Source organism: Acomys russatus, chromosome X, assembly GCF_903995435.1.
Source record: "Acomys russatus chromosome X, mAcoRus1.1, whole genome shotgun sequence".
NCBI classification, from domain to species: domain Eukaryota; kingdom Metazoa; phylum Chordata; class Mammalia; order Rodentia; family Muridae; genus Acomys; species Acomys russatus.
Window position 1 is genome coordinate 58,682,801 of NC_067169.1, and position 15,853 is coordinate 58,698,653.

Sequence of the window (15,853 nt, forward strand, 5' to 3'; positions counted from 1 at the left end):
CCTTGTTACTTTTTTCCAGAATTCATCACATTTTCTTGATTATAAAATGAATACCTTCATGCACTACTGGGATATGTAAGCTAGTATACTAAGTTTAGAAACCACTCTGGCTGGAATAAGAGTGCTGATACATTTGAAGATTCATAACTAAAGGGAATGAGTATTCTATAAGGTTAAAGGACATGTTTGTTCTAAGAATAACTATGGTGATGTTTGTACAACCCTATAAATATACTGAAATTTTTATTATGAGCTACCTTTATAAAACATTTGTTCACTCCTAAGTTTGATACTGTATTTTTTTCTAATCTCTCAGATATGTATTTAAACCAGGTATGTTTGCAAGCTTATGATTCTAGCAACCAAGATGAGGCAGAAGGATCACAGGCTCAAACCCAGCATAAGCTATATACTAAGAGACAGTATAAAAAAATCAAAACCTATTAAAACATATATAATGACTAATTTTCTCCTTAGGAAACAGAATTCTATCATATACAATGTTGTTCATAACTGTATTTTGTAGATCTACATCTATATTTATAAGTATAAAAATATATCTATTTCAACAAGTATTCAACTATATGGATACAGCAAAATTTACGTAATGAAGCTCATAATGATCAATCATTACATTGTTTTTACCAATTAGATTTAAATATAATGCTATGAGGAGCACCTCTATCTGTCTTTGTACAATCTTATATATTGTACTGAGTAAGATTAGATATATTTTAATAGCTTTATATATATATTACCAAATTGCCTATATTTTGAAACAAATAGAACTATAGAAAAAGCTGTAAGAAAGGGTCCACTTATATCTAATAATCAATGTGCTGAGTGTTATAATTTTTAATTATCTTAAGTTTTTAAAAGAATAGCTTGTTACAGATATTTTAATTTATATTATCTTATTAGTAAAATTGGATGTTTGATTAGGAATGGTTTATTTTTACACTAATAAAAGAAATAACTGCAAAGAATTTCAATAATAAACAAAGTTTGAGCCTTCCTTAGAGTAGCAAATTGTCAGTATTTTGATTTTTCACATATATGTATCCATTCATATTTTACATGACTTTTACATTTTAGATTCATACAAGACTTTATATAGTGACTGTATTTTTGAAAACTTACTAACAATGTTTTTTAAATAGACATTTACAAATAGACAAGAAATTAAGATTTCAGGTTCTTTCAGTAGGAAGGGATGGTAATATGGGTGCTGGCTTAGTGGTAAAGAATACATGTTACTCTTACAGAATACTGGAGTTCATCTCCCAGCACTCATGTCAGGAAGTCCATAAAGTCCTATAACACACACACACACACACACACACACACACACACACACGAGAGAGAGAGAGAGGGGGGTGGGGGAAACAGGGGACAATGACAGAAAGAGAAATAGAGACAGAGAGACAAAGGCAGAGAAGAGAGAGAGACATATAATTTAAAGTAAAAATAAGTGCTAGAGAGATGGCTCCATGGTTAAATTAAGAGAATGTACTGCTCTTACAGATGTACCCAAGTTTAATTCCCAGCACCGACAGCAGGAGACTGACAACCTCCTGTTAACTCCAGTTCCAGAGAGTTGGACCTTTCTGGGCAGCATCCATAGGAATCCACACTTCTGTTGACACATATCTATGTGCATACACATTTAAATGTACACAATTAAAAATAAAGCTTAAAATATAAATAACTTGTAGAGGTGGATCAGCAGTAAAGAGTACTTGCTGCTTTTCCAGAGGACCTGGGACTGGCTCTCAGCACCCATGTCAGGTGGCCTACATATGCTTATAAGTCCAGCTCTGGGGGACTCCAAGTCCCTGTTCCTGTTTATGCAGGCATCTACATTCATGTGGCTAAAATACACATACACACACACACACACATACACGCACAGAGAGAGAAAAATTTAACAGTCCTTTAAGAATGGTAATATGATTAAGTTATTCTTAAATTTTAAGGTTTTTATCATTCCTAAGAGAAATAAACTATGGATCACCAATATTTGCTTTTATACCTCACAAAGATGTTCAAAGTTCATTGCTCATTGTTCAAAAGTACTTAGAAATAAAACGGTCACCCACAGAGTTGTCATATGGGCATATAGATACAAAGGTATACTAACTTGATCTATTTTTTGTCAATTTTAGACTAGCATAGGCCATTACATTTTGGGGTCAGATATTTTAGAGGGCTCACAGCTATCTGTATATAATGTCTAACTTTAAATAGATAAGGAACGCATCTTATGGGTACTAGAGACCAGTGACACAAATGTTCAGAGGATGTCAAAATAAACGTGAAATCTGGAGCCCTCAGGAAAAGCTTCAGGTAGGGCATGAACCTTAAAAGCCGCAGGAGACATAGGTAAGACAGAATCAGGAGGCAGGGAAAGGGAGGCATAAAGACAGAGAAGGAAAAGAAAGGAGAGGAGAGGGAGATAGGACATGCAGGAAGGAAGAGAGAAGGAGTAGAAGGCAGGGAATGATGATGTTCAGTGGGAATAACAAGAGGGAAACTATAAGCAAAGTCCTGAATGAGACAATATGAAATAGGAACAATGCATAAAGCAACTAGGGGAAAACGTACAGATTCATATAGGAAAAGAATATAGCTGTCTAAGTCAGGTTGTACAGAGTTTAGAAATGCCAGGTTGACATTTAAAAGTTATTCCAAAGTAATAGAAGAGAAATGCTCAAAAAAATTCTTAATAGAACAAATGCTTACTTGTCAGAGAAATACTAATCAAGCAATACAATTGCCAATTAAGTTTGGTGGTAAAAAATAATGGAAAAGGCAAAGTAAACAACAAAGAACTCAGGAAGACAGAGGAGATAGACTATGGTCACTCCTGAGTTAAAATTTTCAAAGAGAGATAAAGATATCAAGGAAGATACACACAGACTTTGGACCTAAGTGTCTGAACAAAATAGCTCTTTCCCGCCTCATGCATGTGACTTTAAGGTAAAAGAACTCTGAGCTACTTAGTCTCAAGTTTTCTCCCAGTGAGAGCAAACAGCATCGGTATAACCTCCTGCTGCCAAAGACTATACAAAACAATCTCCCTCTCCACAAATGTATCTTTTAGGCTTTGTCTTTGAAACTAGCCAAACAATGCAAGGAACCAAGATAATCTTTAAAATCAAAAACCTTTGGCAGTTAGTGAAATTAGGGCACAATGAGGAATATCCAGAACTATAGGAGGTGGGTCAAGGTACAAACAAATTTGCAGATCTGACTCCAGTGACTGTAAATTGAGCTTAAGGAGTTTAACTTTGAGGAAGGTAATGTGAAAACAGATGCTTATCCTAGAAAAAGATTTCTAAGTGGGTTTCTTGAGATGTCAATATCTGGATATCAACTGGATTGCTTTTAAAGGAATACTAAAAAAAAAGTCAAATATTTCTTTATACAAGTATTTTAGTCCATAATTACCTGTCTCCATTGTTACAGAACTGAACAGCAACAACTTTGTCCTAAAACATAAAACAACAGACTTTTGATTAAAAGAATTTATGTTAAAAATAAAGTGTCCTTTCCCTAAATTGACATGCAAAGCTTTACAGAATAGATTCTATTTTAATGATTCTCATTTTAAAAACTCATTTTGCTTAAAAAGATAAATCACTGAAGGCTCAAACAACATACAAAATAAGTCTGCAACATTGTGAAACAAACTAGACAGAAGCAAATCTGCTTATAAATCATATCAAGTGATGAAGACTTCTGAATAGGTACTACTAAATTACATCCTTCCTAAGACAACAAACAGAAGAAGCCATCTTAAAACAATGGAGTTGAGTGAAATTTCCCAATTGTTTTATTTGTACAACTTCAGGAAACTACTTATTTCCTTCTGTCATCCATATGTTCTTTTAAATGTTATAATGGATTCATAACATTCAGTATGTTCCATGCTTTTTATACCATTGACAGTTGCATGAGGAAATACAACTTTAACAATTAACATAAGTGGTAGACCACTCGTTCCAACAGGGGATTTTTACTTGATGCTACTTTTCTGCTTACCTGGGACCCTGCAAATATAATTTTCTTCACCATTTTCCCCCTAATTCTTTCCTACTTATGTGCTTTCTCTTCTCTCAGTGCTCTGGGAACTAAACTATGTTTGTATACACAGTATAGAGGGGTTTCCTTGGCATGCTGAGATCAAATGGATTTCTTACATTTAGTGCTCTCAGAATGAGATCTTTGAATGTTTCTCACTTTTTCTCTTGCACAAATTAAATAAACTTCCAATATTTAGTATCTAGAATATGAAGCAGCAAGGTGAGAGCAAGCTAGATTTGGTTATGTCTAAAAGCAGACAGTTCTCAAAGGAAGAAATGCAAATGGTTAATAAATATTTGAAAAGGTACTCAACATTCTGAGCCACCAGGGAAATGCAAATTACAATTACATTAAGATTCTATCTCACCTCATAATAGTCAGAATGGCTATGACAGAGAAAACAAACAAAAATTGGTGGCCAGAATATAAAGAAAGAGCAAGCCCTACACTGCTGACAGAATGTAAAGTGTTAGAGGCACTATGAAAACTAGTATAGAGGTTTCTTGAAAATTCAAAAGCAGTATTACCGGGCTGGAGAGATGGCTCAGCGGTTAAGAGCACTGACTACTCTTCCAGAGGTCATGAGTTCAATTCCCAGAAACCACATGGTGGCTCACAACCATCTATAATGTGATCTGATGCATACTGTATATATAATAAATAAATCTTTTTTTAAAAGTAGTATTACCACATGACCCATGGATATGACTCTGTTGCATTATTCACACAAATGACTCTAAATCAACCTACCATAGAGATAACTTGCACATTTGTGCTTATTGTTGCATTACTCACAATAACTAGTAAGTGCAACTATCCTACATGTCCAAAACAGATGGATGACTAAAAAAAAAATGTGGTACGTACATATAATAGGATCTTGTCTATGCTTAAAACAAAACGAAATCATGATATTTGCAGGAAATTGGATATAATGGAGATCACTGTCTTTAGCTAAGTAAGCCAGGCATAGAATGTCAAATATATTTTTTCTCATATATGAAATCTAGATTTTCATATATTTATGCTTGTGTACATATACATATATTTATGCACGTGTATTTGTATGATATGAAAGTAAAAAGAAGCCTATGAGAGAGGAGAAAGAGATTTAAGACTATAAGAGGAATAAGAGCGGGTAACGGAATCTATGTAAAATGAAATCAAAAGAGGAGATAAGGCAAAAGAAGGAAAAGAGGTAGAGGGACAGGTTTTCAATAAGAACAAAGTATAAAATCTATGTATGAAAATGACAATATTGAGTCTGATTACTTAGTACAATAAAACATTAATAAAAATAAATGAAGTTTGCTATTGCCAAGGAAGATTAGATTCTATTGAACCTTTGATGATACTGTGAAAAATATACAAAGGTCAAAAGCTCAATTCATAAAAGCATTTTCTTATGACTACACTTCAAATGTCTTATAAGTACACAAAGCCACTTATGTATAGTCAAATAAGGCTTGCCTTATGTACTAAAGCTTTAGTAATTCCAGTATTTCATTTACTTTTGTTACTAAAGAGATATCTTGACTTAAAGGTTTTAATATAATCTATATTAAAGAATGGTAAAGACCAGAAAGGACAAGAGAAGGAGATTAAAGTAATAAGACAATAAATACCAGTGCCTTCTTTTGTTCTTACCGTATGTGATTCTAATTCAGCAATTTTCTCTGGGACTTCAGAACCCAAATAGTATATTCTAATAACATGGTCAGTGCTACCTGTTGTAATGAACATACCACCTGGAAGAGTAAAACAAAACAAAACACATAGTACCAAGGCACCCTTTTAGATGTATTTAATCCTTTACTTTGTATTAGTAACAGGCCTTCAAGAAACACAATGTTGTCTTATAAATACTAATGTCATAATAATACTTTAAGGAAAAAGAAATAAAATTCAAGAAATTCAAGAGAATTTTGCCAATTAATACAACTATAATACTAGCTACTGGGGAGTCTAAGGCAGAAAGATCATAAATTTAAAGCTGACCAGGGCTTCAGAGTGACTTCAAGGACAGCCTGTACAATTTTGTGAGATCTTGCATCAAAATAAGAAAATAAGGACCAACGAGACAGCTCAGTACATAAAGGTGCTTGCTAGCAAGCCCTATGATCTGAGTTCCATCCTCAAAACTCACATGATGGAGGGAGAAAACTGACTCCCGAACATTATACTTTGACTCACCCAAATGTGCCATAGCATATACATAAGCACATATACAACAAATAAATAATGTCAAAAATTAAAGATATACCATTTTAAGAGGTAAAAATTATAATTAAGTAAAAAGTTAAAAAGAAGATTGTGGATATAGTTCTCAGTGGCTGACTGTTTGCGTAGCATGTGCAAGGCACTACGTCCAATTCTCAAGTGCTATAAGAGGCAGGGAGAAGTACTTAAGACAAACATATCCTTTACCTAACAAAATGTATCAACTATACATTAAGCATTGGGTTATTGATAAAAAACTATACATGTTAAAGCTTTTAAGAATTGACTATATTTTATATAAAATCACTATGTCAAAAACACTAAGATTATTTATACTTAGTCATTTTACAACATTTTATATATAAAAACACAACTATGTATATTTTCTATAAAGTTAAGCTAGAAATTTTATATTAAATGGGGGAGGGTGGGTACTATATATTTTGGTTAATAAGTTTTTAGGTTAGGGACTGTTTATTCTTTGCCAAATAAAAGAAGCATTATATAAAAATTTATTACATTAAATTAAGAAAAAACATTACTAGGTGCTAATTAGTCAAACAGGTTCCTGTAGCATAACACATGGTTTACATTCTTGGTAGGCTTAACTTCAAGCACATAGACTTTTTCTTCATAAAAAATTTAAATCAGTCTTTTATACATGGATAATTTTGAATACCAAAAGCATTCAATTTTAATACATACCAGAACTGAAAGATGAACAAGATATTTGAACTCCAGGTCTGGATCTCTCTGTAAATTTTACTGGGCGATCTCTAAAGAATAAAGTAAATGCTTTTTAATTTTATCAGGGTCATCTAATGGGCAAAAATCTTAGCACACTGATGAAATTGATATACTTAGAAGCAATATTATTTCTAAAAAGTTAAATAACAGAGGCCAATAAAGGCTATTATTATTTATTTTCAGTAAAAGATTTTAAACCTTATAAATATAATTTGACAAGTTTCACAAATTTATTGGCATATTATTATAAAATGTTCAAATACTATCTTATTGCACTTATCTATATGAATTTCATAATATCAACACTGCTTCTATAAAAATATTTACTCTAAATTCTATAAATACCAAAACAGCTATGTATGTAAATATATATACAGATGGAATATTTATACATATACTTGAACACATATACCAAGATAATGAAGATATACAAGCTCGAGTTTTCACAAAATTCCTAAAATTTACTTAAACTTACCTAAACTTCATTGTTTTTACATGCCATTGCCAGAAACAAATTGTTCCATCAGCACCAGTAGAAGTGAGGTATCTAGTTGTGCCTTTAGTTGATGGACAAAACTTAAAAAGAAGAATTCAAATAAAATATCAAGTTTTCCCATTCAAATTATTTTATGTACAAATACAGCACATAAATCATTTAAGAATTTCAGTATTAGCTGGGCATTGGTGGCGCACGCCTTTAATCCCAGCACTCGGGAGGCAGAGGCAGGCAGATCCCTGTGAGTTTGAGGCCAGCCTGGTCTACAAAGTGAGTCCAGGACAGCCAAAGCTACACAGAGAAACTCTGTCTCAAAAAAACAAAAACAAAACAAAACAAAACAAAAACAAAACAAAGAATTTCAGTATCAGTCCAGTGAGATGGATGAAAGTGTAACGTGTTTACCAAAAATGTTTGAGGTCCGAAGTTTAATTCACAGAATCTAGACAGTAGATGGAGAGAACCAACTAAGTTAGCCTGACCCTCACACATGTGCTGTATGTAGCACATGCATGCCTGTAGCCCATATGCACACACAAATAAACACACACACACATACACACACAAAGAATTTCAGTGTCAAGAGTTTTATTCCTTAAATTCCATAGATAAGTGAATAATTAACAAAAATATGTAAATACCAAACCCTACAGAATATAGTAACCAAGAGGCTGGAGAGATGATAGCTTAGCAGTTAAGAATGCCTGCTGTTCTTCCAGAAGACCTAGTTTTGCCTCCCTCTACTCCCTCCAACATTGGGCAGTTCAAAACCTCTTGATACTCCAGCTCCAAGGGATCCAATGTCTTTTTTTTTATTTTATTTTATTTGGCCTCCAAAAGGCACTGCTACGCGTACATACACAGCACACAGCATCCCGCCCCCACACATATATATACATAATAAAACCAAACATAAAATCTTAGAAATGAAAATAACCGAAGCTAAATAAAAAATTTCAGTACTAACTACTATTCTAAATAATTTAACACTTGGGAATATTTTAATGGAGGATGAATTCACAAATGTATTACCAAGTTAAATCACAACAAATGTAGAAAACATATATTCATAAGAAAGAATTGTGGATTTCTTTAGATAAAGTTTTGCTATCTAACCCTAGCTGGTTTATGATTCCCTATGTGGACAGGCTGGCCCTGCACTTGTCCCAAGCCTACCTCTGTCTCCAGAATGCTGGAATTAAAGGTTTATGTCACCATACCTAGTCAATTTTGCCTTTTAAAAAGTTAAACCATTTTCTATTGTTTTTTGAATTAAGTTAAATATACTAAATCTTTATTAGTATTATTAGTATGAACAGGTTAAGAAAAAATACACTTAAGTTGTCAATTGAAAGAATTACAGCTATCCTAAAGGGACCACAGTTTTTATATTAGTATACTTCTCAGATTTTGACTCTTGGTATTTTATATCTCCTTAGGAAAGAATCATAGAGAAAAGAAGATTTTTATTGTCTCAAGAAATTCTAAAACGTTTATCATGCCTATTATATTTAAATTGTTTTCACAATCACATATTGGCATGTTGTTATATATATTAATTACATTATTTAATATGATAAGCAATGTTCTAGATTGTTGAAACAATGCATATAATTTATTTTCCTGGTTTCTCTATTTAGTCCTGGCTGTTCTAGAATTTGCTATGTGGACAAGGCTGGCCTCAAACTCAGAGATACTCTTGCCTCTCCCTCTTAGGATTAAAGGCAAGAAAAAAGGGACATATATTTCTAACAGAGAAACTGATATACATAGAAAATTGATGAAAACTAAACAGCATAAACAGAACCTTAAATTATATTATTTAGTGGCAATCACTATTAATCATTTTACCTCAATTCTATATATAAAAGAAAGAAAATAAATTAAAAAGATGATATACTGTGAATGAAAGACAGTAAGTTATAATAAATAATATAGACTGCCAATGGGTAATTATTACTGAGGATAATTGACACACCAATATGGTTAGGTAACATCTCACAAAACTCAGCTACCCCTAGAAGAAGAGCTACCTGCAATCAATGTCTATTGAGAAGGAGGAAATCAATTGCCTCTAGGGAAAAACATCATGTTAGGTTATTCAATCCTAAGTGGTCAGCCCTAACTATATACATATATGAACAACACTAAGTGTACTCAGCAGGTTTTTCTTGCAAATACAGTACACACACACACACACACATATAAATATAGTAAGAAGATACAGACTGTTAGTAGGCTGAATAAAACGGTAAAGTATGAGAGGTGGTCTTCTTGAGAGATTAGATTTGCAAAGAGTACTTACAAAGCAAAGGGGAAATTCATGTGAAAATCTTGACAATACTCCAGAAAAAGAAAATAGTAGGAGGAAAAAAAATCAGAAATTTCAGCCCAGTATAGTATATATGGGGAAGGGGGAGCTAAGAAAGGAAGAAGAGGAAAAATGGGAGAAGGAATGAAAGAAGGATAAGAATAAAAAGAAAGACAGGAATTTGTTAGCAGCTAAGAGTGAAAATGAAAAGTAAATAATAGTATATGAGGTCAAGGAAAGCCCAGAGGCTGAGAATGTATAGAGTCTTGTGGATCACTGTGAAGGCTTGGAGAATAAACTGTAGAATGGAAGCTCATGAGAGTTCTGAGTGCTAGTGACATGGCTTCACTTCCAGTTCACAATCATCTGGTTATATTGTAGAACATAGACTAGGACAAAGGAGAGCTAAGAGCAGGAAGATAAATGAGAAGTCTGTTTCAATAATGTAGCCACAGATGTTAGTGGTTTAAACAGCATAGTGTAGATGTAATTCATGAAAATGTTCCAGAGTATATTCTGAATATATTTTTTAGAGTAGAACAAATAATATGATTGGCTGACAGATAAGATAAATGGAGTAAGAAAAAGATAAACATTAATTACAATCATGAAACCATCAGAGGTTTAGATGACACTATAGTTGGGATGCTGTGTGCCTATATAAAGGTCCACATATTAAAGGTTTGGTCTACAAGATAAAAGATGATGGAATCTTTCTGAGGAGGGACACCAGGGGAAGTCTAGGGATTCCTGAGGGTATGCCTTCAAGAGATTCTACCTTCCTCCAGTGTTCTTATGTGACTTCCTGTGAAGTGCTTTAAAGGCTGTTATGCACATGTCTCAGCCATGATTCATGTTTTTTATTCCAGCATACTTCTGCCTTTATTATTTACAGCATGAAGTCATATAGACAAGGAGTTGTAGAGCTTGCATTATGTCATTCCAACTTTACCTCTGACACTGTGAGCTAAATTAACCCCTTTTACGTCATAAGTAATATCATAATACTTATAATACTTCTTAAGGAATAAATATTCAGACATTTTATTTGTGACAAAAAAAATTGACTTAAAAATATGGGGAAAAGTTTGGTAGGACTAAATTTGATGTAGAAAGTCGAAATCTAATTGGAGCATGTTGAGTTTGAGATACCTAGTAGATATTCATGTGATGATGCTATGTACATAGTTGAATAAGCAAATATATAGCTATAAGACGGGCCCAAGATGAGGATGTTTGAGTTATCAGATTAATCAGCCTACAGATGAAATTCAAACACACAAGATCAAAATATATCTTTAAGGACAAGAGCAAGATTTTTCAAAATCCAAGGCTATATAGTATATCATGCCTCAAAACAATCCACATAATAATGTCAACTAATCAAATTTTTTATTAAAATTTCATTCAATACAGAATCAGCACACTGTCTGCTAGATCCTTATAAATAGATGATAGGTATTAAAATAGAACATAATAAATGTAAGTAAGGACTTTTTTCAAAAGTATTCTCTTTTATCTACATGTAAATGTGTAATAATAATTTTTGGTTTTTTCCTGAAAAAAAAAAAAAACAGAATGGTAAAAATAAAACCAGCTTAGTTTGGTTAAGTGCAAAGGCTTTTACAATAAAGGACTTTCACCTTTATATTGACAACATATTTTATACCAAATTGAAACAAACAAACAAAAACCACTGAAACTAAAAATATAAAATCTTCTTCCTTATATTAAAACTCCATGCACACACACATATCCAAAATCTGGTATATATCTTGAATTAAATAATAACAGAGTATGACACCATTCATGTTAGAACCTATTTATATCATGATTAACAGGCATTAACTAGTATACAAACAGGCATTTACAATTTTAATTACTTCTTCAGAAATACACATAAGATAAATATGGTGTTTCATGCTGGATTTGAAGAACTTCCTTTATCATGTTTGTTATATATTTCTAACAGCACATGTTCATATAAAAAGAAGAAAATTTTAGATGTAATATGAATAAATTAATAAAATATATTTTTTAAAAAAGAAAAAATTAAAAATATTTGTCTGCAGAATAGAAGCAAAGCTCTCTAAGTGCATTCTTCTGTTGCCATTCATTGTGCTATTACCCATATACTAAATATTCATTTAAAATATAATATATCCATAATACAAATGAGAAAATTCTCAGCTTTACTAGTACATCAGAGATCTTATCATTGTTCTCACCTGTATGGAAGTAATAGAAGCTGAATGTCCCTGAAGGACAGCAACTGGTGCACAAGTTCGAAGACACCATACTCTCACAACTTTATCACAGCTGCCTGCAGCAATGAGAGTATTTTCATAGTTAACAGCCATGTCGGAAATTTCAGCGGAGTGCCCTCGCAGTGTAGCAAGGAGGCGTCCATCATCTGTAGCCCAGATTTTCACCAAACAGTCATCTGAACCCTACAGGGACAAAAAAAGACAGAAGATTTATAATGAAACAGAAATTCGCAATTTAAATCCAGACGGGGGAAAAACATTACAAAGGAAAGATTTTATTAAGGAAAAATATAATGTGGACTCATTAGAAAATATAAGCATTGCTTCAATGACAGAACTGAGAATTATCCAAACTAACAATGACATTTGTGGCAAAGTTTTCAAAACTAATGATCCTAAAAACATTTTAAATGTTTTATGCTTATACTTAAGTGATTAGCCATTAAGTATTTCTGCCATTGCTTCTTTCTATATTCCTAGCAGCCTTGGCTTAATTGTCTAAATAGTCTTCCTACAAATATTTCAAAATTTAGTCTATACTCTACATTGATTTCTCTGGAAACTAGGCCATTAACAATCCCTAGTGAAAATCCTTATGCTGCACTTCCCTTTAAGAATTCCAAATGAGCTTTAAATATACTAAAATGAATTCTATTCTAATATGGTAAAATAATTACCTATTTATTAAATGATGACATACAGCATTGTTATGTCATCAAAGTTAGTGTGATATAAGTCATCAGTGGAAGAGCTTGTACAATCCAAGGAGGTATCACTTCTGAAGATATAAGGCACTTTCTTTATTGTACGATATAAATAGAACATTGAAATGCTACTTCTCTCACCTCTATGTTAACAGGAATGAAACAATCACATCAGTATTTTCTAGACATATTAGTATGCTGTAGATTTGCTCAAAAGCAAATAATGACTTAGTAAAACTTAAAATTAGGAAATTAAGAAAATAACCAGCATTAAAACCAAAGATATATTTATTATATAATTAATGTACGTGTAATCTTCATTCATGTATTCTTCAACTATTCAATCCTGAAGGTGGTGTAATTACTAAAACCAAACCTGAAGCAATATACAGGGAAAATGTCTTTTAAGAAAGGCATGTGGAATAGAATAAAACTGAGTATATTTGTTTCACACACACTAAACATCTTGAGTTGAGATAGGCTACTGAATTAAATTTCCCAAAAGATAGTGGCTATCATAGCTCACCCTTCATTTATATAAAATGAGAAATTATTTTCAATTTCAAAAAACCTTTCATACATTAGTAAGTCCAAATAGAGTAAGTTACTTATAAAACATAATACAATGGCTGGCATGGAGTCTTGCTTTAGTTGTAAATGTATAATGTTACATATCATTAATTTTTAACTCACTGTAAAAATTCGCCTCCCGCTTCGATCAAATGCTACACAGTAGACAGAAGATAAGTGCCCCAGAATTCTCTTATGCATCTTAATGTGCTGGTAAGCAGATGAGGGGAAAACATGGCTGAAGCGACTACATCCGGTTAATTGCCTGGCTGAGGTGATATTCACTGCAAATAAAATGAAATAAGAAAATGCATCTTAAAATCGAAAAGTGAAATTTACTTTATGCAATTATGACTATTAAAATAAGTCAAAATAGGCTATACCTGACATACTAATCCTACACAATGAGAGGTCTAAATTCCCTTATGCATTTCCATATTTTGTAAATTCAAGAGTACTAACAATTCTGTTCTCTTAGGTCTCAGGGGTCTGATACTCTTTGGCTCCCTTCAGTTTCTCAAGCACATTCTCTTCTTCCCTTTCTATGATGCTACATAGGTGTTAAGGAGAAAAAAAAACCCTTTGAGATTTGTCTATCAGTTCTCATCTTTTGGATTCTAACTATAGAGTTTCTTCAACTAGGTCTTTATCATTGAACTTTTGAGGCTTTACATCCTATGAAATCATTTTAGACCCTGGTGGTTCCCCCTCTCCCAGCACACACACACACTCTCTCTCTCTCTCTCTCTCTCTCTCTCTCTCTCTCTCTCTCTCTCTCTCTCTCTCTCTCTCTCTCATACACACACACAAATAAAATAAATAAATAAATAAATAAATAAATACTTCAGCATGTCACAAACAAAACAAAAGTACAAACACTGCACAAAACATGAAAATATGAAAGGGAGTTGTTGGGAAGTGAAAACAGCCAAACATACATTACTTCATACAATATACATGGATGATATCATCAAATAGAAACCTTACAGGCACAGATCACCACTATTAACTTGATCTTTTATACTGTTTTTGTAATCACTTTTTCTTTATTTCTGTTCTTTATTATTTCCTCTCCTCTTTATTCTTATGTTCTTTCAGTTGCCTGAGGTGTATCAGGCTGTGTTTTGGATAGAACATATTGCTATAATCTTCTTTCCAGATGACATTTGCAGTACTTACGTTTGATATGATTTCTCCACTTACAAATAGAATATTTCTTACAGAAAACTGCTTAGAGTAGTAAATGTTTACAATTTCAGATTGGGGGTAATTTTGGATCATTTGTATATAAATTATAAGATATCCTGGGGATGAAACTCAAGTCTAATAAAAAATTAATTTGTTTTGAATACATCCAACACATATATACTTAATATTATATACAATATTTTAATGTGGATGCAATTTTTCTCTTCCAAGAATTTTTAATTTAAAGTCTATTTTGTCTAACATGGTTACCCCTATTCTGTTTCAGTTTTTATTTGCATGGAATCAATTTTATGATACTATATGTCATTGAAGGTATTGTGAATGATCTGAAAACAGTATATAGTTAATCTTTTTATATGGTCACTTACTTGATAACAAAAATTATCATAAAATTCAAAATAATTCATAGAATCCAATCAATCACTGTGAAAATTTCAATGACATTTTTTCCATAGAAGTCAAAATAATCCTAAATCCAAATGGAAATATAAAATTTCCAAATATTCAAAGGATTTTAGAGCAGAAAGAACAAAGCATAAAGCATCATATTCCCTGACTGCAAAATACACAATAAAGCTACTGTAAACAGAACAGTATGGTTCTACCATAGAAACAATACAACAATCAACAAAAAGAATAGGCAGTCCAATAATAAGGATTTAAAATAAATCGATACTCAATAAATGTTTAAAGAACACACAACAGGGAAAGGATAAATATATCACTAAATGCCATTGAGAAAAGAGGATACCCACATGCAAAAAAAATTGGCATGAGACATACCAAATACAAACATCAACTTAACATGGGTAAAAGAGTTATATATAAGCCCCAAAACTCTAAAGCTACTAAAACTATTTTGTATAGTACTTAAAACACACATTCAACAAAAAAATTAAGAACAAATGAGATTTTATGAAACTAAAAAACTCTAAAGCATGGGCAGCAATAGAATGAATCCACAGATTAAGAGAAAGTATGTGCAAATCACATATCTGATGAGGCTAGTATCCAAATTACATAAGGATTATAAGGAATTCAAAGAACTCAACAACAGAACTCTGGTAATGAACCTGAAAAGACATCTCTCAAATGAAGACATAAAAAATAGCAACAAGAAAAAATGTTCTGGGCTGTAGGATAAAAGTGCTTGCTGCCAAGTTTAAGGAGCTGAGTTCAATCCCCAGAATTTACACACTAAAAATAAAGCACTGATGCCTGAAAATTGTCCTCTGACTGATAT

The 15,853-nt window shown here is 32.4% G+C and overlaps 1 protein-coding gene across 1 annotated transcript in view; it reads right to left on the bottom strand.

Moving 5' to 3' along the window:
- The window catches only part of Brwd3 (bromodomain and WD repeat domain containing 3), a 92,528-nt gene that overhangs the window by 49,204 nt on the left and 27,471 nt on the right, over positions 1–15,853 (bottom strand). Inside the window, exons 7-12 of the mRNA XM_051141811.1 lie at positions 13,525–13,685; positions 12,089–12,310; positions 7,529–7,629; positions 7,012–7,082; positions 5,734–5,834; positions 3,451–3,491 (exon numbers count right to left, since the gene is read on the bottom strand). Coding sequence (XP_050997768.1) covers positions 3,451–3,491; positions 5,734–5,834; positions 7,012–7,082; positions 7,529–7,629; positions 12,089–12,310; positions 13,525–13,685 — 697 coding nt within the window. The remainder of the gene's footprint in view (positions 1–3,450; positions 3,492–5,733; positions 5,835–7,011; positions 7,083–7,528; positions 7,630–12,088; positions 12,311–13,524; positions 13,686–15,853) is intronic.